Below are 26,236 nucleotides of genomic sequence, written 5' to 3'. Positions count from 1 at the left end.
CTAGACTCTGTGCAATTTAGGGTTGCCAATGGATGGCAGTCCTCTCCCAAGCTCCAGCCACAACCTAAGTTCTTCCCACAGCTTGGGGCAGTGTGGGACTTGGGAGTCATATTCAGCTTTCCTATGTTTGGGGAAACAGCAGTGGCTTTGGCAGTTTCACTTATACTAGCAGCGAGAGCTTATTTGTAAGCTAAGGTTTAATCGTGGTTTCAGCTGAGCTTTTATGTCCCACCAGATTTTCAGTCTGGCACCCACTGACTCTGATTAGCCAGCAACAGTGACATTAGGGCATGGCCAGAAGTGTGCAGCTCACTGCATGTGTCCATGCCAATCTAATACCAAAGAGGCATTCAGGAGTGGCACCCTGGAAGGAGCATGGGCAGAGAGGAGGTAGGAGCAGCGATGGAAGTAGAGGTTTAAAAGACCAATAACATTATTAATAGTTATCCTTAGCATTAAATCTGCCTAGGTAAGTGTTGAAAGATTGGATTTACCTTCTTTTGAATGGCAGAATGATTAAATGTTTATCCAAACCAAAAATACCAAAGGATATGAAGCCCTGGAAAAAAAACCACAACACAGAAAAATATCAGTATTATAAACCTAGAAATAACATTATTTCAGACCCAGGAAAGAAAAGACAATTAAAATAATCCACTGAATTCAGTGCCATCAGGATTGACTTTTGTGGCCTGGACACTATTTCAAAGAATCAATAGGATTAAGGAGCCTTTAAATACTGGACCCTAAAGAGACAGACAGAGGCAGGTATGCAATAGGCTGTCAAAGAATGTCTCCAGCAAGGGGTTTGGTAAATTTATTCATGTAGATCGACATCTCATCTGCTACTACAAACACAACAACATCCTTCCAGAGCTATCTGCATGATAAGACCAGTTAAAATAAAGAGGATAATAAGTTGATAACAATTTACTTCTGGAACACTTGCCCCTCATACAAAACTTGCAAACAGGAGGCATAGCATGAACAGCCTGTGAAGCAGAAAATGCCATGGTAGGCAGCCAAAGAAAATTGGATGCGTGACCTGTTTAAATGAATCACTGCCCCTTTCTAGAAAACTTGATACACCTCACATTTTATCAACCCTCCACTGAAAGTCTCAGCATGTACTTTCCTATCACTGCTGATTACCAAGATGTCTGTGTGTGTATACACATACACCGACCCGACTCCTTTCTTATCAGCCTACTCCATATTCTCAATACATTCAGTGATGCCACATTACAGCACATGTGGCATCAGAATCTAATCCAAGGTGATGAAGTGTGACATAAGGACATACTGATTTGGGACAGCAAATTATCAAAGATGGCTGGAAAGGAGAATTTGTCTGTCAATGAAAACTTCTTCAATTTGTGTGCTAGTAAAATAATGACACACACACAAGTCTAATGTATTTTGATTACATATTTTAAGAAGCTTGCCAGAAGACATCAGAGGTTTTTTTATGTCTCTGATCCTGCAAATTGCTAGCTTCTTCTGTGAAGTGCCGACCACCCTCAACTCTCATTGATGTGAAATGCTGATTGGCATCATCAATGAGAGCTGAGGACACTGCAAATCCTAGAAGGCAGTAGCACCTCGTAGGATTCAGTTCCATTTTGGCTCCAGGAGCACTTCATGTTATTTCAGCAATGTTTGCACCATAATATCTGTTAAACCCAAGAGGAAAATATTCCCAATTCAATGCTTGGTGTTTTAGCCAAAGGACACCTACTACAAAGAATGAGTGAGGGGAAGATTTTCAAAGGTAGTATGGTCCCCAAGGGCTTGTCTACCTAAGAAAGTTGCATATATAACCTGATATAACCTGAACCGTCTTTTAAAACAATATGGTTACACTCATACAAAAGGCTTAGTTCACTAGATGGTGGCTTATTTCAGTTTAGTTTAAAATGATTAGGAACAGATTTAACCAAACTGAAATAAGCCACCATTATACTGAAGTAAGAGCGTGGCTACACAGCTTTTTGCCCCATTTAACTAGATTGGTGTGAATTCACACCTTAAGTTAAGCTGGGGCAACCTTCCACTATAGACAAGGTCTAGCTCCCTTTGACTTTCAACAGGCATTGAGAACCCCGCTGCCATTTGTGCCAGTGTAAATCACCCTCTAATGTCCATAAAACATGAAAAGACTCTCAGGTACACAGAAGCCAAAACACTGAAAGTAAAGCACAACAGAAATTGGAGGTTTTAGTATGGCAGAGGGACTTCAGCCAACACAAAAGTGCTGTCTGCTACCAAAACATGCAAAGATGGCAGCTACCAGAGTCAGCAGCGAAGAGAAATAAGTGATTTCAAAGGAAACATTGCTAAGTACCTGACCAAAATTAAATACAGCACAAAAGAACTGCAATTCCACGTAGAGCCTTCCAGGTTCTTGGTTGAACAACCACCACAAACAGCTGGACAGATTCTGTTAAAAATATACATTGAGTGTTAGAAAATTATCTCTTCTTCACAGAAGATAACAAAAAAACCTCATTTATTCTCTTTATGCAATAAGTCATCTAGAACAAAAACAGTCACTGAAAAATAACCTGCTACATTCTTTGTGAGGTTCAGTAGCTGTAAATGGGACCCACATATTCTGATCAATTTTAAGAAACGTACCATCACTGCTGAGGGCCTGCACCTCTAATACTCTAAACAAAGGAGGACCTTGTTCTTTTATGTTAACCTCTATGCATACTTAGGTAATCAATAAGTAGTAAACCTGTCTGAGCCAATATTTCATAAGGCAGAAAGTAAACATTCCTACGGAGCTGAACACCAGCATTTTCTACATTGTTTCTTGCTTTTATGGAAGTTCAATAGCAGCTGAAATGGTGCTGGTATGCACTTCAGCTGAACATAATCTGGAAAAACAAATGGTAGCTCATGTGGGCATAAAAGTGAAATAATTTTTGAGTAGCAAGGGGCTCATAGTTCATTTAATGGTTTCTGCAACTAAAAATCTGATAATTGATTTATAGATAAAACGGGGGCAAAATTTCAGGTACCTCTATCTTGTGGGCCACCACAAAAATTTATTTGTAACTATTTGAAATGTCTGATATATGATATTTGGAAAAAAAGGAAAACTTGCTTCCAATGACCTAGTTCAGCGGTTCTGAAACTGTGGGTCGGGACCTCATTTTAATGGGGTGCCAAAGCTGGCGTTAGACTTTCTGAGGCTCAGGGCTGAAGCCTGAGTCCCACTGCTGAGGGCCAAAGCCAAAGCACAAGCCCCACTGTCCGGAGAAGTGGAGCTCAGGTTATAGGCCCCCCTGAAGCCCAGGGTGGCAGGGCTTGGACTGGCTCAGGCTTCGGTCCCCCCCCCCCGGGGTTGTGCAGTAATTTTTGTTGTCAGAAGGGGGTCGCGGTGCAATGAACTTTGAGAACCACTGACCTAGTTAAAAAGCAGTTCTGCTCTGACTAATAATGGCACTGTGGGGTTCAGTTATTCCTCTTAGTTTCTATATCAAATATACACTTTTTACAAGTAAAAATGTATGTTTTTTGTCAGCCCTACAAATTCTACTTGGGCTCTGAAAGTTGAACTGGGTTGTTTCCTTCTTCTGCATCACCACCAGCAATAGAGTTTCTGCAGGTCAAATCTTGACTGGAGTCTTCAACGGTATCTCACAGGAGTCACTGAGTGGCTCTAACTGGAAGGTAGTAAATAATTCTGTTGATGATGCAGCAAAGGAATAGAGTCCAGCTTACTGGGTGGCTGTGTGGAGTCCACAGTGACAATATAAATAGCATGAATAGGTTTTTCTGTTTTATTTTATACAGGTTCTTATACCATGTTTATCACCATCATATTTGTCATCACTAAAGCAACCTGAATTCTGAATCCGCACAGATCTGTTCAGCAAGAAGGAGCCATTTTTAGGTAGCCCCTTTTCAAAGAGCTACTGCACTTTTAAAAAGCTGACTATTGTGTAGTGAAGAAAGATATCCCTGAAACAAGTCTGATGAATTGGCAGACCAATGAGAATTCAAATTTTGGCCCTCCCCACACTGTTGTCAGCCCTGACTTGTTCACTGCCATCTGCAGTGTTAACGGTACAGAGTTAGCACAATTACTTTTGTGATGTACTCTTCTAATGAGGGACAGAACTGACACACACACATTCATTTAATATAGTGCAGACTGAATTGACATTGACCCAGAAAAATGGGGAACTACAAGCTTTTTACTGGTCTACCTATATAGGTTCTTGAAAAAGTGTCATAAACCACTGATCTAATCAACGTCAGAAAGAGGAAATATTTACAGCAAACAGGCCCACAATGAGAAGTAAACACAGCAACACGTGTCTAGCCAGTTGTTTGTCTCCACTCTGCAGACGTTGTTCTTCCTGTGCCAATAGGCAGTTTTCAGAACTGCACTGACTCTCACACTGATTTGCTGCAAAACATTAACCAGAATTTATAATTAGGCTTTTTAACTTAAACAGTCTGACATTCTGACCCTACTGTCAAGAAGTGTACTAGACAGCTTGTACAATACTCAGTCTAAAGCCACAATCTTACAACAATCCTTCAGAAGCAATGAGGAGGAGGAAGTATTGGGGAGAGATGGGAGGAGGAAGTGAACAACAGGAATGTCCACACACACAGCTTTCTTCATGTTTGGGACCTACACATTATTCAGAGCTGAAATGACTGATTTAATCATTGCTGACACACACTGTAGTCTTGAAGAACTTAGGAGTTCCTGGCTCCAAGTCCATGCACAAACTACACTATTACTTCTGGAATTTGCATGTGTAATATCAATTTTAATTTCTGTGCTGAGGCTGCATGCACAAAAAGGGAAATTTTAATGTTAGCTTTAACTATAAATTGTTCAGACAGCTGTCCCAAAGCGGACTGGTTGATTTCTGGTGGAGATAGTTACTCTCTCCCTAACCAGGAAAACTTTACAAAACAAAAACTTTTGCTGCCTAAATCACAGCTCTAAACTAGTGCAAAGTTTAGTCAGTGGTTAGCTCTGAGAAACTGTTCCTGGCAGTACTAAAAAAATTAACAGTTTTGCAGAACAAGTTTTTAATCTGACAATGAATTTCCAGTATAGTGAAAGTATTTAGAAAAACACTGTCGTTTCTAACTTGCTGTATATCCTAACCTCGTTGAGCTACAGATTAATCAGTTAATTTCTTCCTGTTTCTGCCAGTATCAAAACTCTACACAGTTCTGTTAGCATACAATTCTAAAGTAATGTACCATAACCCCACATCATTAAAGACAGGTATAAATACCCTTACCGAATGGATATTCCTTTTGTTTCAAACTGCAAGTTACAGGTGGTTATTAAAAAGTTCTCCGTACTTGCCACTAGATGGCAACAAAAGAACTGCATGTTCGGTAAAACAGTGGGAAGCATGATCAACTGATATAATTAAGGTTACACAAGTGTTTCCATTGTAACCCCTATCAGGCTGAAATCATCTCTGCTTGATTTGAGCAAATAAGGTTCAGCCATTTGGGGGTAGGAATGAAAAAGGCCACACACATTTACCAAACCCCCCCATTTCCCTGTGACATTTGTTCGAATGGCTCTACAGCCTAAGTGATTGGGGATAAACTGTGTGGAAATAGCCCTCACTGAGGAGACCCGATTAAGTGTTGCAGTGAGAAATGGTTTGGTTTCCAAAGAGTTCAGACCCGTTGAAAGGTACATGTTGTGCATGCAGTACGTATGGAATGGAGTTGCCTGTAAAGTGTGCAGCTAAGGAAGGCTGCAGTGTGCATGATCACTTTGATGGCTGTTGAGAAGTAAACGTGTGCATGGCCTGGACCAAGGGTTCTTGCAGGGTGCAGAAAGTTCATTGTGAACTATTCTTCAATTTCCATGGCTCTTTGGGCCCCCTCAAACACTTACTTTCTCAAACTCCAAATACTTGGAAGGGAATGTTCCATATGAGGGCAAAACACAATCTACAGGGTTAGATCCAGAGCCCACTGAAATCAATAGGAAGACTTTTATGGACTTTGGATTAGGCCCTTCATGCAAACCCCAACAGTTTAGGACCAGGAATTTATGAACTGATAGAAGTGCCCTATATCTTGAAAGTCCCATCCCCTGTGTGAAGACTAGTGCTGAAAGATCTGAGGACAAATCCTCTAAAAGAGTTGCATTCTGTACAGCTTTCTAAATTGTCTGTTACAAATTAATAGTTCTGGTCAATAAAAAAATACTACAACTGTCTCTGATGGCAGAGCGTAAACTATAAGAAGTTACATGATAGCAAAAGCCTTCTATTTTAATTAGAAGTTCAGGATATCCAAGTAGAACAGTTAAAATGAAGACATCTCCCAATTTAATTTTTGCTACTATTGCAATAGATAGAATATTATATGAGATTACATTATTATTGTACCTGTCTCGGTGGGAGGAGTACAGCTATCATTAGTGGTGGCATTTGACACTGGCTCTCTCTCTCCAGAGCAGCATAACTCACCATTTATTGTTTGACAAGAACAGCAACCTATTAAAAATATTAAGTATTAAAGATAGTTAGTGTTTCCCTGATTTATAGTAATGTGATGGGAAACAAAATTATTCTATTATCTTCTAAAAGAAGAACATTGACTGAACATCTGCAAATATCCAAATTACTGACTGCCTAAAGGAGAAGGGTGTGACAATTCTCTTCCAGCTTCCATTCACAGAGGGTCTTTTGCAGACTCCTAGGCTTGGTCCACACTGGGGCGGGGGATCGATGTAGGAAACGCAACTTCAGCTACGAGAATAGCGTAGCTGAAGTCGACGTTTCCTAGATCGAACTAAGTTTACTTACTGCGGGTCCACGTGGCGCAGGCAAGCTCCCCCGTCGACAGCGCTTCCTCCTCTCGGCGAGCAGGAGTTCCGCAGTCGACGGGGGAGCGCTTCTGGGATCGATTTATCGCGTCCAGATGAGACACGATAAATCGATCCCAGAAGATCGATCTCTACCCGCCGAATTTAGCCTTAGTATACTAAAGTTTTCAAACACAACATTACACTATGGGAGCAATGTAGGTGCTCTTGGCTACATAAACAATGTAAGGGAGCACTGGCATAACTGAGCACACTACATCAAAATGAATAGGACAAGGAATAGTTTGACTGCCCTGAAAGAGATGGGTTAGTGGGCAGGGTGCAGATGAAATGGTCAGAGATGCCTGATCAATGAGATATCACATGGATATCACATACACACCACTATATTTTTAAATACATACACCCACAGTATTATGTATAGTGATAACTAAGAAACCTCCCTTAAATCATCATATTAAAGTAACTGAGAGAAAGTGCACTATTAAGGTTATATTTTCACGCATCACCATAGCAGCTTAGCATTTCTCAAGAACTGACAAAGACAAGTTTTTCCCCCTCCCACCCACTCCCCTTTCCAACAGGTAGAGGTTAAACTCATTCACAGAATTATGGTTTATCCCCAGCTCCCAGTTTTTTGCACAGCCAGGCACTGTACCTCTTTCTGCAGAGGATTCTGCGAAAGGTGGAGAGCCACTGCTTGACGTCTGACTCTCCTCATTCCCTTCCCTTTCAGAGTCCTCCCTCTGGCCATTATGTGAATATGGGTTCAAAACCTCATAGTCAGTCTCCTGTCCATTTCTGTTCATACACAGAAGTGAGATACCTGATATCAGAATGCTGATGAATAGGGTCACTGCTGTGGTAACCATCTGTCAGAGGAAATCAAGAGAAAAGATATGCCTCCTTAACATAAGAAAATGTAAAAGCTTGTTTTTTGATACATTGAATACTAGTGCTTTCTAGAATCCAACCCTCGAGGAGCACCTGAATCTGAACAAAATAAAATGTATTTCTATATTTATGCCACAAGACATAAAGGCAGCTAAAAGTCTACTCAGCATGCTTGGCTGAGCTGATCTTCCTAGCCTGGATAACCCACAGACGGTTCTTTTTCCTTTGGCTTTTGTTCTGTAGGAACCCTTTTCTCCAGGCAATGAGAGCTCTCACCTCCTTCCCGTCCTTCTCTCCCCCCCCCCCCATTTCTCCTTCTTCTGTGATTCTTATTCCAAGGACAAGTGCACTCTCTTTTCCTCCTTTTGCAGGGCTCCATTTTCCACCCCCTCTCCTTCTGCAAGTCCAATTAGCCTTTCTGTCTGACAGATCTGCCATCAACACACAGTTTCAATTTGGAAATTGTTTTAGTACTTGTGACAAGTACTAAATTGACAACCCTGCAGACTCATGTCCTCTCTATGCACCGGCAAAGTAAAACTACAGCAAGGGGAGCTTCCTGACATTGCCCCAGCTGTGTACGTCATGCCAGAGACAAATGGACAATTTATCAGTAAGAGTGTAAGTTCAGACTCCAGGCGCTTTCAGTCCTTGGTTTCTCTGCCAAGACTCCCAACGAGGATGCTAATTATTGCCACTTGGTGTAATGCTCTAGTAGCGTGGACACCTGTCTACAGGACAGTAACTAATGGTCCTATAGACAGGTGTCCACACTACTAGAGCATTAGATGGTAACAACTTTAGCTAACTACCAAGCTAAGCTGGATTCAAACTGGTAACCTAGAGCAGTGTTTCCCAAATGGTGGGTAGCAACCCACCAGAGGGTTGCAGGAAAATTGTAGATAGGTTACAGGCCCAATGTGGAGGGGAGGCCTCAGGATCAGGGGTTTAGAAAGCAAGCCTGCCCTGTACCCACTGTGCAGTGGCAGCTCCTGTCCCCTGGGGTGGGGCCCAGCTCCCCCATTCCAAGCATTGTGACCTGCCACATGGGGTAGCAGTGCCACTCACTCAAATGTGGCTTGGCCGCCCTTCCGTCATGACAGAAGGATGGTTAGACCAAACCTGAGGGACGCTGCAACCCTGTGCAACAGGCAGCAATGCCTGAAGTGGGGAGCCAAGTCCAGTCTCATGGGACAGGAGCCATTGCAACTGGGTGACTACAAGGTGGGCTTGGCTCATTCTCTAACTTTACCCCCCTTCTGCATCGGGCTAAGATTAGCGTCAGGGCAGAGGGTGCCGCTGCCCCTTGGCAGGTCAAGGCAGCAGGGGAGGAGAAAAGGATGCTGGCCTATGATTTTGCACTCCCTCCCCCCCACAAATTTGGACTCCAGGTGGGTTTAAAAAAAAAAATTATCAAAATGCAGTTGGTGGATTACCTTAGTAAAAAGTTTGGAAACCAATGACCTAGAGGACGAGGGATTTACAGCCCATTATCACCCCCAGGCTATTCAGTCCCTGCTTTCTTTTTGTCAATGTTGCTGAAATGGCTCACTGTTCAAATAGTCTTTCATAAGTGTTACAGAAAAACATTTTACTACCACAGCCTTCAAGCTGAGTAGTGACTATTTGATCCCTAGTATTTGCATTGCTAGTACTGTAAACTGTACTTGGAAGAAAGCTCTTTAGTTATATGTAAAGCAAAGAGACAAAACAAACAAACAGTTTCTCGATAACGTACTGTGAAAGGTAGGTGTCAGAAGGGGTGAAGAGAAACACTCATACCTGATATTTTCCATAAAAAAATGCTGAGTCAATGCTATCAGTATTACGTTCACCAGTTATTAGTAAGATTCCCACTAGAAGTGCTGGGATGCTGCAACAGCAAAATACAAAGGGTGTCAAGAAAATAATTTTGCACATTCTCATTTATTCTACAGGAAACTTCTGCCAACTTACCCCCACCCAGCTACGATGATAAAGCCAACAGGGATCTTTATTACGTCTCTTTTCTTTAACAGGAGTAAAGTTAGAGAGAGGAAACCTAAGAAGACAATAGAAATGTCTGCTTTATTACTTTTCATTAAAAAAAAAAAAAAAGTAACAATTGAAGAGTCTAGATACGCTACAACTGGTATCCAATATCTCACAGCTGGTAAGATTTTTTCTTTCTTGCTCCTCAATATATTAAGTCAAAAGCTACAATGTTTTTTCCCTAGTTTTACTCTGACAAAATTATACAAAAACTATTACTTTCAAAAGTTACATTATAAATAGGTATTTAAAATTTTAAAGACACTTGGGCTCACTGTGCAGTAAGGTTCCATTTACAAATGGTTTCTAATGGATTTATAAACATTTAGTAGAGGTCACAAGAATGTCAGACATGAGTAGTTTGTTTTTATAGTTGCTAATAAGGACATTAGTAGCAGGTGTTATAGATAGGTGTTATATCAATGTATTGACCAGTTGGATACTATAACAATTATTGATTAATTATTAATCTGGTATATATAGCTAAATATAAATATAAACTAATATAAACTATACATAATCAGAAAACTCTCTACATTTTTACATATACATACTAGTGTCTTTGAGCTGGACTTCCAAATTCTATTTTCAGTCCTTCACAACTCAGGAAGTTAGCAAACTACATACTTCCATGTTTTATGTGAAAAACTGTGGATAAGATTTTTAAAAATGGTCAACCAAAGCTGAGGTCCCAAGTCCATAATTAGGTGTCTAAATAAGGGACCTGATTTTCAACCAGCTACTCCCATTGGGAAATGCCTTGCCTTTATGGAGCTAACTGTATGTGAGTATGAGTGAATGAAATGCAAGTGCAAAGAGGCTGCCACTTAAAACTGGTCCTGAGACACATGTATGACTGAGTAGTACAGGAGAGGCGGGAGGCCTTTTCAAGCCTGGCTAAAGTTTCCTCACAAGAAACCTTGTTTGTGCCTGTTCATGTTTTCTCATCAAAAGCCAATGAAAAGCTAAAAAAACATAATCTACATGATGTGGAAAATTCAGATAACTACATGATTCTACATGGTCATCCTCACTGTCATGGGGGACCCTGCATGTTGAGTGGGGCCATCCCCATTGACCCAGTGCGGGGTTGGTACATCTCATCACACAGTCATCGGGACTCCCTGTGGGATCAGGTAAGTACAAGGAGGGCTCGGGACCCCTGGCAGGACCAAGCAGACAATAGACTATGGCCCGTGGGCCTCCTGGCTGGGGCAGGCAATAGCAGTTGGGGTTTTGACCCTCTGAGCAGGGTGGAACAAACAGTCAGTCTGTAGCCCCTGGGTGGGGCAGAATAAACAAGCAGTAGCCACACCTACTAGCAGGTGGGGTGGGGGTTGGAGGGGAACCCAGGCAAATTCCCAGTTAAGAGTTTAAGCATCAGCTTCTATCACATTCCCTGGGTCCTTTCTATCGCAAGGTGCATCTCGGGCCTCTCCCCGGCTGGCAGTGGCTCAGCGTCCCAGTCAGTCTCTGCAGTTGGCTGGTCATCCACAGCGTAGTCCAGGTCCACAGTCCCCACCGTTTGGAGAGTCACAGGTGTCTCTGCAGGAGCCTGCAGCACACATCCTTCCTCCTCCCCAGCCAGCCCAGACTGAGCTGGGTTGCCTCCTTTTATCTGTCCCTTCCACCTTGAGCATGTGCAGCAGAAGCGAGGTCTGTGGTCTCTTGGGCCCACCGTTATTGGGCAGGCCCTGTTGGCCCCATGCAGGGTTGGTACACCCCGTCACACTCACATTAGGCTATCCAAGTATCCTGCCTCATTCCTTCCACCTCTTTTGGTCTGTTTTGCCACTGTCTCCATCCTTAAGAACCTACAGAAAACCCACACACTGTTTATGAAATGTTAAAAGGCTAAACCCCACTGTTCACTCTATGTTTGCTTTTGCCTTTAAGGCATATTTCTGCAATTTGTTCAGTACAAGCAGGCTGCAGCATCTATGCAGAACTGCACTCAAGGCAACGGAGCTCTGCATAAGCACAGCAATCTGTCTACAAACTACCAATTGCAGGATCAGGGCCTTAGTCTGTAAGCTCCTCAGTGCAGGCATGTATGTTTCTGTTTGGCAATGACCTACCACTGTACAGAACTGTGAACATTTATAATATTATATAAATGATTAACATACAATATAAGGAAAGATGACTCTGCAGAGTACAATCAATTACTCTAGAACATTAATTGTACCCTACAATACTTATTTTTACCACATGAAAGCAGAAGTTTTTCACATTCCAACTTACCTGTCCACAAATAAGTACTATAAAGCGAGCTGTATAACAAGATGAACACCAGAATCTGCAGAGTGATGTTTCTCTCTCTAATAATGAAATTCCATATCACCATTCCAATGCAGGCAACAACCTGTGAAAGGAGAGTGAAGCTGCCATCATTTTTGTATTGAAATGAAAATATTAAGGGAAAAATAAATAGTGTGGCACAGAGACAATAGTTACCAAAAATCCACTATCTGCAGCCAGACAACTGAATTTTGTTTGAATTTATGGATTCTTAGATATTTAAAAATGAGTTTTGACAGCATTAAAGCAGTGCAATAGTGGCCTCAAGTTAAGGCTACGTCACTGACATAAGCATCTGTTTTTCAGGGATTTTCTATTTTTGACAACAAACATACTCTAGAGTTAGAGAAACCTGAAGGAAGAGGGTTCAGAAAACAAATTTTATACAATGTATTAAACACCCTTTTTGTCTAAAGTGTTTTAGGGGCATTGAAAAAAACCCTGAGATTGACAGAGGTTTGGATATCTGAGAGAATTACCAGGTAAATAATTCACACTTGGGGACACAACCTGTCCAAGGATAATCTTAGTGGGCTGTAGTCCACGAAAGCTTATGCTCTAATACATTTGTTAGTCTCTAAGGTGCCACAAGTACTCCTGTTCTTCTTAGTAGTGAAGAGGCCCAGATAAGTTACTATAATAAAAATTTAAGAACAATAACCTTTACAGTTGAAGTTAACTTGCAGTTATAAAAATGAAGTGTCCGATTTAAATAAATCATATTTGAAAAGGATGACCCCATAATAGTCAACAGAGCCTCACTGGTTTTAATATTTTGTACTATATATTTCTATCAATACTATACTTAAGAAAAAGGTCTGCTGCATATGCACACAACAGGCACCATCATCCTCCACTGAACTCAATGGGAGTTTTGCAGTTGACTTCCAGGAAAGAAGGTCCTATGTGTTCTTTTCTCCCAATGCTAGGCACATGTAACTCACTCCTACTTGTAACAATGGGAATTACATATGTGTATGGAGAGAACAGTCCCGCAACTACTGTATGAATTTATGCTGCATGTTTATGATCCTATCTAAATGACAGCAAGAGTAACATTTGCAAAGCATGGGAAAAAAAGCACACACACAGATTCCAGTGCGTAAAGGATGGTTCAGTCTTTTCTTGTCTCACAGTACATGGAGAATTCTCATGCAATTTACTCCATTTATGCAAATCTTGCAGCGGAGACCTTATAAATCCAAATCTTTTCTGTCAAGTCTGAACCTTAAAGATTCCATGGCTCTTTTCTCAAATACAAGGTTTTGCTCGGTGTCCTTGGCCAACATTTCCCTCTCACTGTTGGGCCATCTGCTGTGTACCAGATGTCCTCAAGTGGCTGACAGCAACCAAATGAAGATGGCTTCATTTCAATGGTGCTTAATGTATATATAGATTGGGAAGCATTTTGGGATGAAAAGGTAGAATATATCTTTAGAGATATGATTAACACGACTTAGAATTACACATATAAAATTGAGAAAAGAATGTATCCCAAATCTGAGCTTTCCCTCTGAATTTCCTCTATTTCTCAGTATGAGACACAGTTCTATCAGAAAGACTTTAATGTCATCATCATTTTATTCAAACAGAATCACAAACAATTGTTCTGTACAGTAAATACTATACAGTCTACTACACAAAATCTCTGAGGCATAGTAACACTGAAGCTATTTAGAAAGTAACGTGTTAGATCTTTTTTCCCTTCATTATTTTATAAAGTAATCTCTGTGTGGAAAGCTTTTTCAGAAAAAATAAAAGTTTTTTATATTCTACATGGTACTGACCTGAGCAATGAGTAAGTTTGTTGTCAGCATATGAGGAAGATGTTTATATTTCTTACTCAAAAGAATAACAGTAAGAGACCAGATCTGAAACACACAAAAGAAATAAGAGTTCAATTTAGGACTTTTAAAAATTAAGATGAGCACTCAGGCTTACCATACCGGAATTAAATATCCAACAAGTCATTTCCTTTTGTTTTTAGGTAACAAAGCTGGAAGAGTCAGCTCTATGCCACCTGCTCCCAGTCCCTTTCCCATAGGGGACATAGCCACAGTGCAGTTCTGTGTGCTTGGGATGGTGTGACTTCTAGGGGACTGTTGTTGCTGGGGCAAGTTAAAGCTGCTCTATCATGTGCTGAAGGCTGCTTGCCCTTCACAAACAAAGGGGTGGAAAAGATGCTGAAAAGCCACCTATGCCTCCTTAGGGGTGCTCAGGATAGGAGGATCTGGCGCACGCCCTCTCTCTAATGCCCTAACCACTGGACCATCCTTTTTTACTACCACTTAGTGTTCATGTTAGCTTTATGGTGGACCATTTACCCTACACTGGGGAGCCTCTTTCGTCTCTCCTCCCCTCTCCTACAACAGGATAAGAGTGATGAAATGACAATTTTGTCTTTCAATTACCTGGCTTGTTGTTTGTCACTACCTTACTGCCACTTAATGTGGTTTTGGTATTTTCTTCGCCTTACTGTATTATCAATACTTACCAGGGAGACGAGACTGACAATACTTATATCAAAGCTAACGTTTTGGATTGCAGATGCCAGTGGGCTTGGATCCATAGATGGAATGGTCAATAGCCAAGCAGAAACATACATGATAGGAGCAGACACAAATGTGCTTATCACCATTCCTGAGGTAATCTGCAAAGAGAAATCAAGAGGAGACAGTGGAGAAGATATCAAATCTCTAGTTAAATTATGTTTTTACGAAATACACTATGGGCAAAATTCTACCCTGGTCTTAAATACCATATGGAATTCTACTGAAGTCAATGTATTGCATGGTTAGAAGATCAACTAGAATTTGGGCTATGAATTGAAGGAAATACATCCATTTTTTGCAGACAGTTAAGAATAAGATGAACATCTTGTAACAAGCGTAATCAAAAACAACGTCCATTTGGGAGCCCTCCCTGCAAATTCTCATTAATTAACAGTGCATTCTCACACGAGTAATCCCGATGACTCCAGTACAGGACTGGGCGCACGCAGTACAGTGCTGTGTGTCAGTCTCTCCCTCCAATGCACAGCTTTATGTTTTACATTCACAAAATTTGGTTGTGCAGATGTGCATTTTTTATCACTCAAATTCAAGAAGGGAAAAAAAGCCTGGATGTGTTTATAAGTTACTTATATTTTGATTTTCCATGGCTTCCTTGCTTTCAGAATTCACACAGCGGAAGCAGTGGAGATTCTACACACACCAGCCCTCTGTCTAAAAAAGGGACATTGCCAAGGTTGGCAGACACAAAATTCAGCCTACAATGCTTCGTTATTGTAGCTTTCTTGTATATTTTTGCAAAAATCTGTGTTTTTTCTAAAAAATTAAGACAAATGTTTTAATATTATTTTGCCTAGAAGGAATATTGAAAACAATCAAACAGTTACAGATGCACATGTATATAGGGCCAGACTCTGGAACTATGTGAAATGCCACTCCAAAATGCTGCTAAAAAAGTAGCATCAATGTGTGCCCATATTCAAGGCAGCAGCAGCTCCATATATAATCTATTCCCCAGAGTCTCTCTCTCTCTCTCAGCATCTTGAATAATCTATATGGGAAGCTGTGGATAGGAGCCATTTGCTGGGTCTGGTAATAAACATGATGCACCCTGGCTACTTGGACTTTCCACCCTGAAGCGTATGGGGAATACCTGTAAGAATTTGTCTCACTTCATAAAACATCTCTTCTGTTTAAGAGTTATTTGTAATAAATCCAATAGGTAAATTGGAGCAGTGTCCTCTGGATAAGGAACAAGAACTATATGTTTTTATCATAAGGTTTAACCAAAGGGGAGAGTCACTCTAGGTGGGATTTTCAAAAGCTCATAGCAGTGACCTAATTCAGCTCCCACTGAAGCAAGTGATAAAATTTCCATTGGCTTCAACAGGAGCATATAGAATTTTCCTTATGCTTTAAGTTATTTCAGTCCACATATTTTTCTTAATCTAGACTCTAGGAATAGGATCTTAGGTTTAAAAAAAAAATCTGTCTTATGTGAACACTTGAAACAGAAAGCAGAAAAAAATTGCATGGTTTAATTGTTAATTTGAAATGTAATTCATATTTTGATATCTGGGGAGCATAAGAGACCCAGATGTGTCTATATTATGAAAACTTAACTTTCTCAAAAGTTTGTATTAAAAATATTAGTTCAGTAAAATTAAAATCAAAATTAGTGCTGAGTTTGCTAAATGTCAGGCACATACAATCTCTACTTCCATATTGAACTGGTTTGCAAAGATAGCCACGCCAGGTGCTGCTGGAAAGACTCCATAGAGAAATGCATAGTTCGATAAACTGGTGTGGTTGACTAAGCTGTCATTCTTGTCCAACAATTCCACCATCTCTCTACAGAAAAGTGGCATCATCAGTCTGAAAAGGAAAGAAAAAATGAGTACACATTACTCACTTAAGTGACATTTCCCTGCATTGCTTTCACCTCAAAAGGGGAAATTTCAGGCGTGTCTGAATAACAGTATTAAATATACAAAGAAAAGAGGAACCTCACTTTCAGCAACTGGATACAATGGTATGTATGCACAAAATCATGTTCAAAGAAATATATAATAGAACTCCAACAGTAAGTTTAGATACCTGCTAACTACTGCAGCATGAACTAATACAGACAGAAGTAGATTCCAATCTGAGGCCTGGTCTACACTATGAGTTTAATTCGAATTTAGCAGCGTTAAATCGAATAAACCCTGCACCTGTCCACACAACGAAGACATTTATTTCGAAATAAAGGGCTCTTAAAATCGATTTCTGTACTCCTCCCCGACGAGCGGAGTAGCGCCGAAATCGATATTGTCATTTCGAATTAGGGTTAGTGTGGGCGCATTTCGATGGTATTGACCTCCGGGAGCTATCCCACAGTGCACCATTGTGACCGCTCTGGACAGCAATCTGAACTGGATGCACTGGCCAGGTAGACAGGAAAAGCCCCGCGAACATTTGAATTTTATTTCCTGTTTGCCCAGCACAGGAGAGCACAGGTGACCACAGAGAGCTCATCAGCACAGGTAACCATGCAGGCCGATAATCGAAAAAGAGCACCAGCATGGACCGTACAGGAGGTACTGGATCTGATTGCTATATAGGGAGAGGATTCAGTGCTAACAGAACTTCGTTCGAAAAGACGAAATGCCAAAACTTTTGAAAAAATCTCCAAGGGCATGATGGAGAGAGGCCACAATAGGGACTCAGAGCAGTGCCGTGTGAAAGTCAAGGAGCTCAGACAAGCCTATCAGAAAACAAAGGAGGCAAACGGTCGCTTCAGGTCAGCGCCGCAGACATGCTGCTTCTAGGCTGAGCTGCATGCAATTCTAGGGGGGGGCCGCCATCACTACCCCACCTCTGACCGTGGATTCCGAGGCGAGGGTAATCTCATCAGCCACACCAGAGGATTCTGCGGAGGGGGAGGAGGAGGAGGAAGATGAGCTTGCGGAGAGCACACAGCACTCCTTTCTCCCCAACAGCCAGGATCTTTTTCTCAGCCTGACTGAAGTACCCACCCAAGCCAGTACCCAAGACCATGACCCCATGGAAGGGACCTCAGGGGAGTTTACCTTTTAAAATATAAGACATGGTTTAAAAGCGTTTTTTAATGATAAATTTGCCCTGAGGACTTGGGATGAATTCGCGGCCAGTACAGCTACTGGAAAAATCTGTTAACGTGTCTGGGGATGAAGCGGAAATCCTCCAGGGACAGCTCCATGAAGCAAAAGCCTTTGCAGAAGGTTTCCGGGCAGTACAGCCTTATTCTCTTCTCCATGGTAGAACATTTGACCACACCATGCTAGTAGCAAGTAATCTGGTATCACTGCATGACAAAGCCTGGCAGCGTATGGTCGCGGTGTTTGCTGGCATTCAAGCAACATCTGTTCTTTATCTCACTGTGTAATCCTCAGGAGAGTGATATCGCTCATGGTAACCTGGTTGAAATACGGGAATTTAATTAATGGGACGGAGGTGGCCCAACCTACTGGGCTGTTTGCCTGTGGCTGAAAAGAAATATTTCCCTGCAGTTAGCCAAGCGCGGGGGGGGGGGGGGGGTGAGGAAGGGGGTATTGGCGCTGAGCTTTTCACGTTTGGCTAGCAGGGATCTTCCCTGATACCAGCCACACGGTGGGGGGGAGTGATAAAGCGATCATCCCAGAGAATTGGATTGGGGAGGGGGGTTAGTTTGTTTTCTGCTGCTGAAGGTTAACAGGAAAACCGCAGCAGTCAACAGGCTTTGCTTGGTATGTGGGAAAGGAGGGCGCAGAAGCCGAAAGACAATGGCTTACCATGACCGCATGCAAGCCGAATTCTGTTGCCCGGACCTGCGTCTGTGATCTCTAATATCAAAGCCACAGGCACTCAATATTAAGATGCAAAATGCAACCTTGTACTGAAATCATATGTGCTATGTAATGTGAATAGTGTTGTTCACCGTGAAAGAGTGTAAGCATTGTTCTGTAAAATGTATCTTTTTAAAAACTTCTCTCTTTTTTTCCATCCCTCCAGCAGCTGCAAATTTTTCAAGCCTCCCTCCTCCATCCCGAAGGCTATCTCAGATAAGGCAGCGAGAAAGAGGATGCGAGACGAGATGTTCTCAGAAATAATGGAATGCACCTGCAATGAAAGAGCTCATTTGAATGAGTGGAAGGACACGTTATCTAAGTACAGGAAAGATGCCAGTGAACATGAGGTCACGAGGGACGCTCGAGATGAGAGGTGGCAGGCTGCAATGCTGGGGCTGCTGCGTGATCAAACGGACATGCTCCGGTGTCTGGTGGAGCTTCAAGAACGGCAGCAGGATAACAGAGTGCTGCTGCAGCCGCTGTATAACCTCCCTCCGTGCACCCTCTCAGTCCACCCCAGTGGACAGCCCAACCAAAAGGCTGTCATTAATATTGACTTTTTTCAGTGGCCTTTTACTTCCCTCCTATCCTCCTCCCAAACCCCACTCGGGCTACCTTGTCGGTTCTCTCCCTATGTTTATAATCAATTAATAAAGAATACATGATTTTTAAATGATAGTGACTTTATTTCCTTTAAAAGCAAGCTGTGATTTAAGGGGGGAGGGTGGTTTGCTTACAGGGAATGAGTTAATCAAGGGGGCGGGTTTTCAACAAACAGAACTTTCACACCGTAGCTTGGCCAGTCATGAAACTGGTTTTCAAAGCTTCTCTGATGCGCAGCACTTCCTGGTGTGATCTTCTAATCGCCCTGGTGTCTGGCTGCACATAATCACAGTCAGGCGATTTGCCTCAGCCTCCCACCCCCCTATAAAGGTCTCCCCTTTACTCTCACAGAGATTGTGGAGCACACAGCAAGCAGCAATAACAATGGGGATATTGGTTTGGCTGAGGTCTGAGCGAGTCAGTAACGAGCACCAGCGACCTTTTAAATGTCCTGACTCCTGTCCAGGCTGCCTGTGAATGGCTTCATGAGCCATGGCATTAAGGGGTAGGCTGGGTCCCCAAGGATAACTATAGGCATTTCAACATCCCCAATGGTTATTTTCTGGTCCGGGAAGTAAGTTCCTTGCTGCAGCCGTTTAAACAGAGTAGTGTTCCGGAAGACGCGAGCGTCATGAACCCTTCCTGGCCAGCCCACGTTGATGTTGGTGAAATGTCCCTTGTGATCCACAAGTGCTTGCAGCACCATTGAAAAGTACCCCTTGCGGTTTATGTACTGGGTACCCTGGTGCTCCGGTGCCAAGATAGGGATATGGGTTCCATCTATCGCCCCACCACAGTTAGGGAATCCCATTGCAGCAAAGCCATCCACTATGACCTGCACATTTCCCAGAGTCACTATCTTTCGTAGCAGCAGCTCAGTGATTGCTTTGGCTACTTGCATCACAGCAGCCCCCACAATAGATTTGCCCACTCCAAATTGATTCCCGACTGACCGGTAGCTGTCTGGCGTTGCAAGCTTCCACAGGGCTATCGCCATTTGCTTCTCAACTGTGAGGGCTGCTCTCATCTTGGTATTCTGGTGCTTCAGGGCAGGGGAAAGCAAGTCACAAAGTTCCATGAAAGTGCCCTTACACATGCGAAAGTTTCGCAGCCACTGGGAATCGTCCCACACCTGCAACACTATGCGGTCCCACCAGTCTGAGCTTGTTTCCCGGGCCCAGAATCGGTGTTCCACGGCTATAACCTGCCCCATTAACAGCATGATCTCCAAAGCGCCAGGGCCCGCGGTTTGATAGAATTCCACGTCCATGTCCTCATCACTCTCGCCGCCGCGCTGCCGTAGCCTACTCCTCGCCACCTGGTTTTGCAGGTTCTGGTTCAGCATAAACTGCACGATAACGTGCGAGGTGTTTACAATGTTCATGACTGCTGTCTTGAGCTGAGCGGGCTCCATGCTTGCCGTGGTATGGCGTCTGCACTGTTCACCCAGGAAAAAGGCACGAAACGTTTGTCTGCCTTTGCTTCCCTGAAGAGAGGGGGAGGATGTACCCAGAACCACCTGCGACAATGTTTTTGGCCCCATCAGGCATTGGGATCTCAACTCAGAATTCCAATGGGCGGAGGAGACTGCGGGAACTATGGGATAGGTATGGGATAGCTACCCACAGTGCAACGCTCCGGAAATCAACGCTAGCCCCGGTAAATGGACGCACACCGCCGAATTAATGTGCTTAGTGTGGCCGCATACATTCGACTTTATACAATCTGTTTCCAAAATTCGAATTCTGTAAATTCGGATTAATCCCGTAGCGTAGACATACCCTCAGAGTCACCATATAAATCTTTGAAAATAATTTTCTCTGGTTTTCAAGCCAGTCAATATGAATTTTGTACGAGCACAATCGAGATCTGATCCAGAATCTTGTTTGAGATAACCAAGTCAGAAAAAAATTTCCACATGTCAGGCAGCCAGATGGAGCATCTGAAAACAATCTAGTTCCTGGCATGATTTTGGAGATGCTGTGTCACAGAGGCAAGCGAGAGCTCTGCTATTTTTAGCATCCTTGTCATCTCCCAAACAGTCCATAGATCAGCAAAATTGCAGTAGACTCTGAGAAAGCCTACACATACTTTGCTCTGCTAACTGAAGGAAAAATGCCATATAGTGACAACTGCTCCTGGGGGAAATCTGTATTAGAACTGGGGAAATCCCACAGGCTGCAGAATAAAGAAGTGGGCAATCACGCATGTTTGAACAGCTTGCTCTAAGAGTCCATTGGTGAGCATGAACTTTACAGACAAAACAAAGCTACAAATATTCAGGTTAAACAATTTTGGGTATCCTGCCCCTTCTTAAAAAGAACAAAACAAACAGCAAGCATCTAGTGTAAGTGGGAAAGTCTTCTGTGTGGTGAGCTGAGATTCTTTGAGCTTAGCAGAGTTCTTCTTGCAAAACTGAAACAGCATTCACCGACTACACAGTAAACCTTCCTATTTAGTCACCAAACATCAGAGACAATTTAAAACTGACTAACTCTCAAAGAATTTTTTTTATAAGTTGCACTGAGAACTAGAATCTCTTTAGGACAGTTGTCACCAACTGGTCGGATCGCGATCAACTGGTCGATCCTAGAGGATCTCCCAGTCGATCGCGATCTCCAGCAGTGTGGCTGCCACTAAGGCAGACTCCCTGCCTACCCCAGCCCCACACCGCTCCCGGAAGCGGCCACTGCAGCCCGCAGTCTCTCTCCGCACGCTGCTCCTGCCTGCGAGCACCGCCCCAACAACTCCCATCGGCCAGGAAAGCTATGGGGACGGTGCTTGCAGAGAGGAGCAGCACACGGAGCCATGTGCCCCCCTCCTCGGACCCCGCTCCAGGGGCCGCAGGGGCATATTGGCCCCTTCCGGGAGTGGTGTGGGGCCGGGGTAGGCAGGGAGCTTGCCTTAACCTCGCTGCACCCGCCGCCGATTGGGAGCCACCGGAGGCAAGTGCTGCCCGGTGGGAGGCCGCACCCCAATCCCCATCCCTGAGCCCCCTCCCGGAGCCATCACCCTGTACCCCCTGCTGCACCACAACACTCTGCCCCAGCCCAGGGCCCCCTACTGCACACAAACCCCCTCCTAGAGCTTGCACCACAACCCCCTGCCCCAGGCTCAGCCCAGAGCCCCCACTCACACTGCAAACCCCTTGGCCCCAGCCTACAGCCTGCACCCCCCCGTCTACCCCCAGCCCGGTGAAAGTGAGTGAGGGTGTGGGGGGGAAATGGAGTGATTGGGGCGGGGTAGATCCTGAGTTGCCCTTAGATTCAAAAAGTGATCTTGGGCGTAAAAAGGTTGGAGACCACTGCTTTAGGGTATAAGCCTATTTTGTTATAATATGCGGAGCTGCTTTTTGTGCAAAGTCAAAGACCAAAAGGTGGTTGCCTCAAGTTAGTCTCCTAACTCCTTGTTAAGATATGTAAATAAAAATTTACTTGATTTTCAGAGGTGCTGAGCATCCACAAATGCCACCTGAATTCATTGGTAGCTGCAGGTGCTCACTCACCACCTTTGAAAGTCAGGCAAGTCCCTAAACATAGAATTCTGAGCCTATCTTTAGGCATCTAGGTTGGGAAATATTGGCCATGATTTTCCAAGCAAGGGGGGGAGGAAGGGGAAGTTTCCCTTAACAATGCTGTGTCAAGACACCATCTTTTTTGGATGGGGGTGGGGGTGGGGGGAAGAGAGGGAATGGGGCAAAAAATCCACACAGATGTATATAGGCCTAGTATTAAACAAAAAATAGCATGGACATCAATTAATTTTCTTTCATATTCTTTTCATGTGTCCAATTCACAACTTCACTATCACTGATCTGGGTTCTGCATGTTAATTAATTTTTACTCTGCCAACATCTAAGCTCCTCTTCAGATGATGTTTATATTTCTTTGACCAGAAGCAGCTCTATGTATTTTGCTGCCCCAAGCACGGCAGTGAGGCAGCCTTCAGCAGCACGCCTGCAGGAGTCCGCTGGTCCCGCGCCTTCGGCGTACCCGTCGCCGAACTGCCGCCAAAGCTATGGGACTGGCGGATCTCCTGCAGGCATGCCGCCGAAGGCAGCCTGACTGCCGCCCTCACGGCGACTGGCAGGCCGCCCCCCGCGGCTTGCCGTCCCAGGCACGCGCTTGGTGCGCTGGTGCCTGGAACCGCCCCTGTCTTTGACTATATCAGAGCAGTAATACTGTGATGTGAATTGTAGCTTCATAGCAAGCAAAGAGTGCACAGTTCAGCAATAAGAACATTTATCTTTATTTAGTCAGGGCAGAGAGATGGCAGAAGTTACTTCACTGGCAAATTGGCTGAACTTTAAAGGGAAACTATCATCTACTGATACTCAAAATTTAGATTTAAATAAACAGTTTTATAGTCTAATGTGAACAGAAGTGGGTTTTAAAAATAATTTAATCCAAAATTATTTGGGGAATTTAAATATTGTAGCACAAGACGTTCAAATGACTCAAAAGCAAATAGGAACGAATAAAGCTCACCAGTTTAGTTTCATTGTTTAAGCTAAGCAAAATACAAAAACTAACCAAGCAGTTTGGAATGAAAAAGTAAGTTTTAAGAAGATAAGAGATTAGTTGCCAGAGATATGGAGAAGTATTAGTAATACTGTCTATTTAATGCTTTTCTACATGTTGAGATATACAAAAAATATTGAAACATGTAAATACAAAAGTAAACACCTCAAACTTACAGTTTAGCTGTGATGAGAAGAATCAGTGCAACAAACGCATTCTTGGTCAGTTTTTTTATTTGTCCCACCATGCTGAGTCCAAGGTAAAAAAGTGCTGAGCCAGAAAATGAACTAGCTAGTCCATCAAGGAAATTTTCAAGATATACCGGAATCTTCTGGCCAAGAATAAAATTTGAAGCAATTCCTATGAAGACCATGAATACTATTGGGTTCTGCAACACTCGAAGGAGACCGAGTCCCACTATTTTCATTTTGTTGTGCAACATACTGCGATTATCTCGCCATTTCTGGATTTCACAGAAGATAAACCCAATTGGGTTTAGCATCATAAGAGATATCGGAGCCACTAAGTAAATGTATTGGAGATATTCTGGGTAAGTGGTTTGATATAAAGCTTCAACTAGAAAACAGGAAATGGAAAATGATTATTGACAATACTTTAACAAAAATATAGGATTTAATATTAAAATGAATGATTGTCTCTCAAATATATAAAAAGATGTTCATACTAACCATATTAGCCTAATTAACAGTTGAATACTTACAACTAGTGCAAGAGGACAGTGAAGATATAAAGAAATGCCTGGTTAATTGCCATTAGACCATAGATATGCATTGAAAATAATAAACATGATAAAAGATTAACTAACCCATGTTGCTTTACTGTACTATGAATACCCCAAGGGCCAGCTGACAGAATGATTCATTTTGAAACAGGGTTCTAATATTGCTGTACAACACCAAAACAATACCACCATATGCCCTCTACTGTAGATTGTTCAGCATTTCAGATAAAAGAAATTGTTTTTGCTGCACATTCCAGAATCATGGGAGAGTCATTGCATATTAATAGCACAGTTTGTGTAAGAGTCCAATTTGCAAATTGTTTTTCTTCTTACAAGTCTTTTAGATCTCTTTGAAATGTACCCAGTGGATATGACAGGTGTAATTCATCATGGTGTATTTATGCTCACTTTATGGCACTCCATATAATAAATTAAAAGATAAATTAGTGCAAAACAAATAAGCAGTGTTCGTGTTCTGGGACTACTCAGGTCAGGAGCTGGGATTTAGGCATCTTAGGTTCTGTTTCCATTGACAACAATTTGGTGTGGCCTTGAATGAACCACTTCGGGCTCCCACTTCAAAGGTACTGAGCACACACAGCTCTCATTGAATTCTAAAGATCAGGCCATTAACCACTTTGTGACCCACTTTACACATCAGTATAAAGGGTGTATGATACGTATCCTCACAGGATTGCTGTCAAATAATTAGTTAAAGGTTCATATACACTGTAGCTTTAGCAATCCTTCCCAACCCTTTTATTATGTCACGTCTTCAGAGCAGAGTCTGTAGCTTCTGTATATTCTGCAGATGCCTATCACACTTCTGGGCACTGTAAAATAACCAGTAAAATACTTTCAGAACCTTGGATGAAAGCAGTGAAAAAAGTGCAAGTTATTAGGATATGCTGCGCTACCGCTGTAGCCATAGTGTAGACACTTCCTACATCGATCGAAGGGTTGTTTCCATCTTTGTAGTTACTCCACCTCTCCAAGAGGTGGTAGCTGCACTGATGGAAGAATTCTTCTGACAACCTCGCTGTGCCTACGACGGGGGTTAAGTCAACCTAATTTCAACACACAGGGTGTGAAATTTTTCACATCCCTGAGCAATGTAGATAGGTCAAACAAATTTTAAGTGCAGACCAGGCCTTAGTAAGCCAAAGCATTGGTGCAAACTGACATTTAACTAGGGCCAGGTCTACACTACAAACTTTTGCTGGCATAGCTATGTCAGCCACAGTGTGATGAGGTATGCTTAGTGAATGACATAGCTGTGCCAGTCAGTCTCTAGTAGAGTATAGCAGTATAACTATAGCAGCAGAGCACTCCTAATGCATACCTGGCCTAGGGCTTGTTAAACTTTTAGACATCTGCTAATGGAAGAATTAGACCTGCTAGCCAGAAGTAGGGTTGGGAGCTCCAAAAATGAGATCCAGGGACACAGCCCCAGTGAGAAGCCCAACCCTGCAAACAAGTGGGAGAGGGCTGTCTTTGGTGCCATCTTGTGCACCAGCCTGCATCATATGTGAAATGCCAGTGCCTACCTGCAGTAGCTAGAAGCTTGCTCTCTCTCTCCCCTCCCCACAGCCCCTCAGAACTTCTTAGCTGCTGTGAAAGGCAAGAGGGGAGAGGCTCCACTACTTTACATTTCCACCAACCTCCTGTCTGGTTCAAAGGCAATGAGAAAAAACGCCAACTACTCTCATCTGCCCTCCTCCTTCAGCCTCCCTTGTGACTAGCTCCCCGAGACTGCCTCCACTGCTGTTCATAAATTTTACCAAGACAAGTAGCTGCATAAGTTGACAACTCTTGACAATTTCACTACTACCTATAGCAGCAATGAAAACAATTAGACCTTTTTTTTTTTTTTAATTTATTCTACTTCTGTTTTGTAAACCTATAAGCCATGGGAGCACTCGGAACAAAGACATTATGTCCTTGTAATC

The 26,236-nt window shown here is 42.8% G+C and overlaps 1 protein-coding gene across 3 annotated transcripts in view; it reads right to left on the bottom strand.

Moving 5' to 3' along the window:
• The window catches only part of GPR155 (G protein-coupled receptor 155), a 52,530-nt gene that overhangs the window by 6,449 nt on the left and 19,845 nt on the right, over positions 1 to 26,236 (bottom strand). For all 3 annotated transcript variants that reach the window (XM_054044113.1, XM_054044112.1, XM_054044114.1), the window contains 12 exons: positions 23,722 to 24,121; positions 16,284 to 16,449; positions 14,559 to 14,714; positions 13,852 to 13,935; positions 12,008 to 12,128; positions 9,689 to 9,773; positions 9,515 to 9,605; positions 7,497 to 7,710; positions 6,399 to 6,506; positions 4,290 to 4,423; positions 2,345 to 2,440; positions 495 to 559 (listed from right to left, as the gene is read on the bottom strand). In XM_054044113.1, coding sequence (XP_053900088.1) covers positions 495 to 559; positions 2,345 to 2,440; positions 4,290 to 4,423; positions 6,399 to 6,506; positions 7,497 to 7,710; positions 9,515 to 9,605; positions 9,689 to 9,773; positions 12,008 to 12,128; positions 13,852 to 13,935; positions 14,559 to 14,714; positions 16,284 to 16,449; positions 23,722 to 24,121 — 1,720 coding nt within the window. The remainder of the gene's footprint in view (positions 1 to 494; positions 560 to 2,344; positions 2,441 to 4,289; positions 4,424 to 6,398; positions 6,507 to 7,496; positions 7,711 to 9,514; positions 9,606 to 9,688; positions 9,774 to 12,007; positions 12,129 to 13,851; positions 13,936 to 14,558; positions 14,715 to 16,283; positions 16,450 to 23,721; positions 24,122 to 26,236) is intronic.

Source organism: Malaclemys terrapin, chromosome 11, assembly GCF_027887155.1.
Source record: "Malaclemys terrapin pileata isolate rMalTer1 chromosome 11, rMalTer1.hap1, whole genome shotgun sequence".
Taxonomy (NCBI): domain Eukaryota; kingdom Metazoa; phylum Chordata; order Testudines; family Emydidae; genus Malaclemys; species Malaclemys terrapin.
This window is presented reverse-complemented; position numbering and strand designations above follow the sequence as displayed.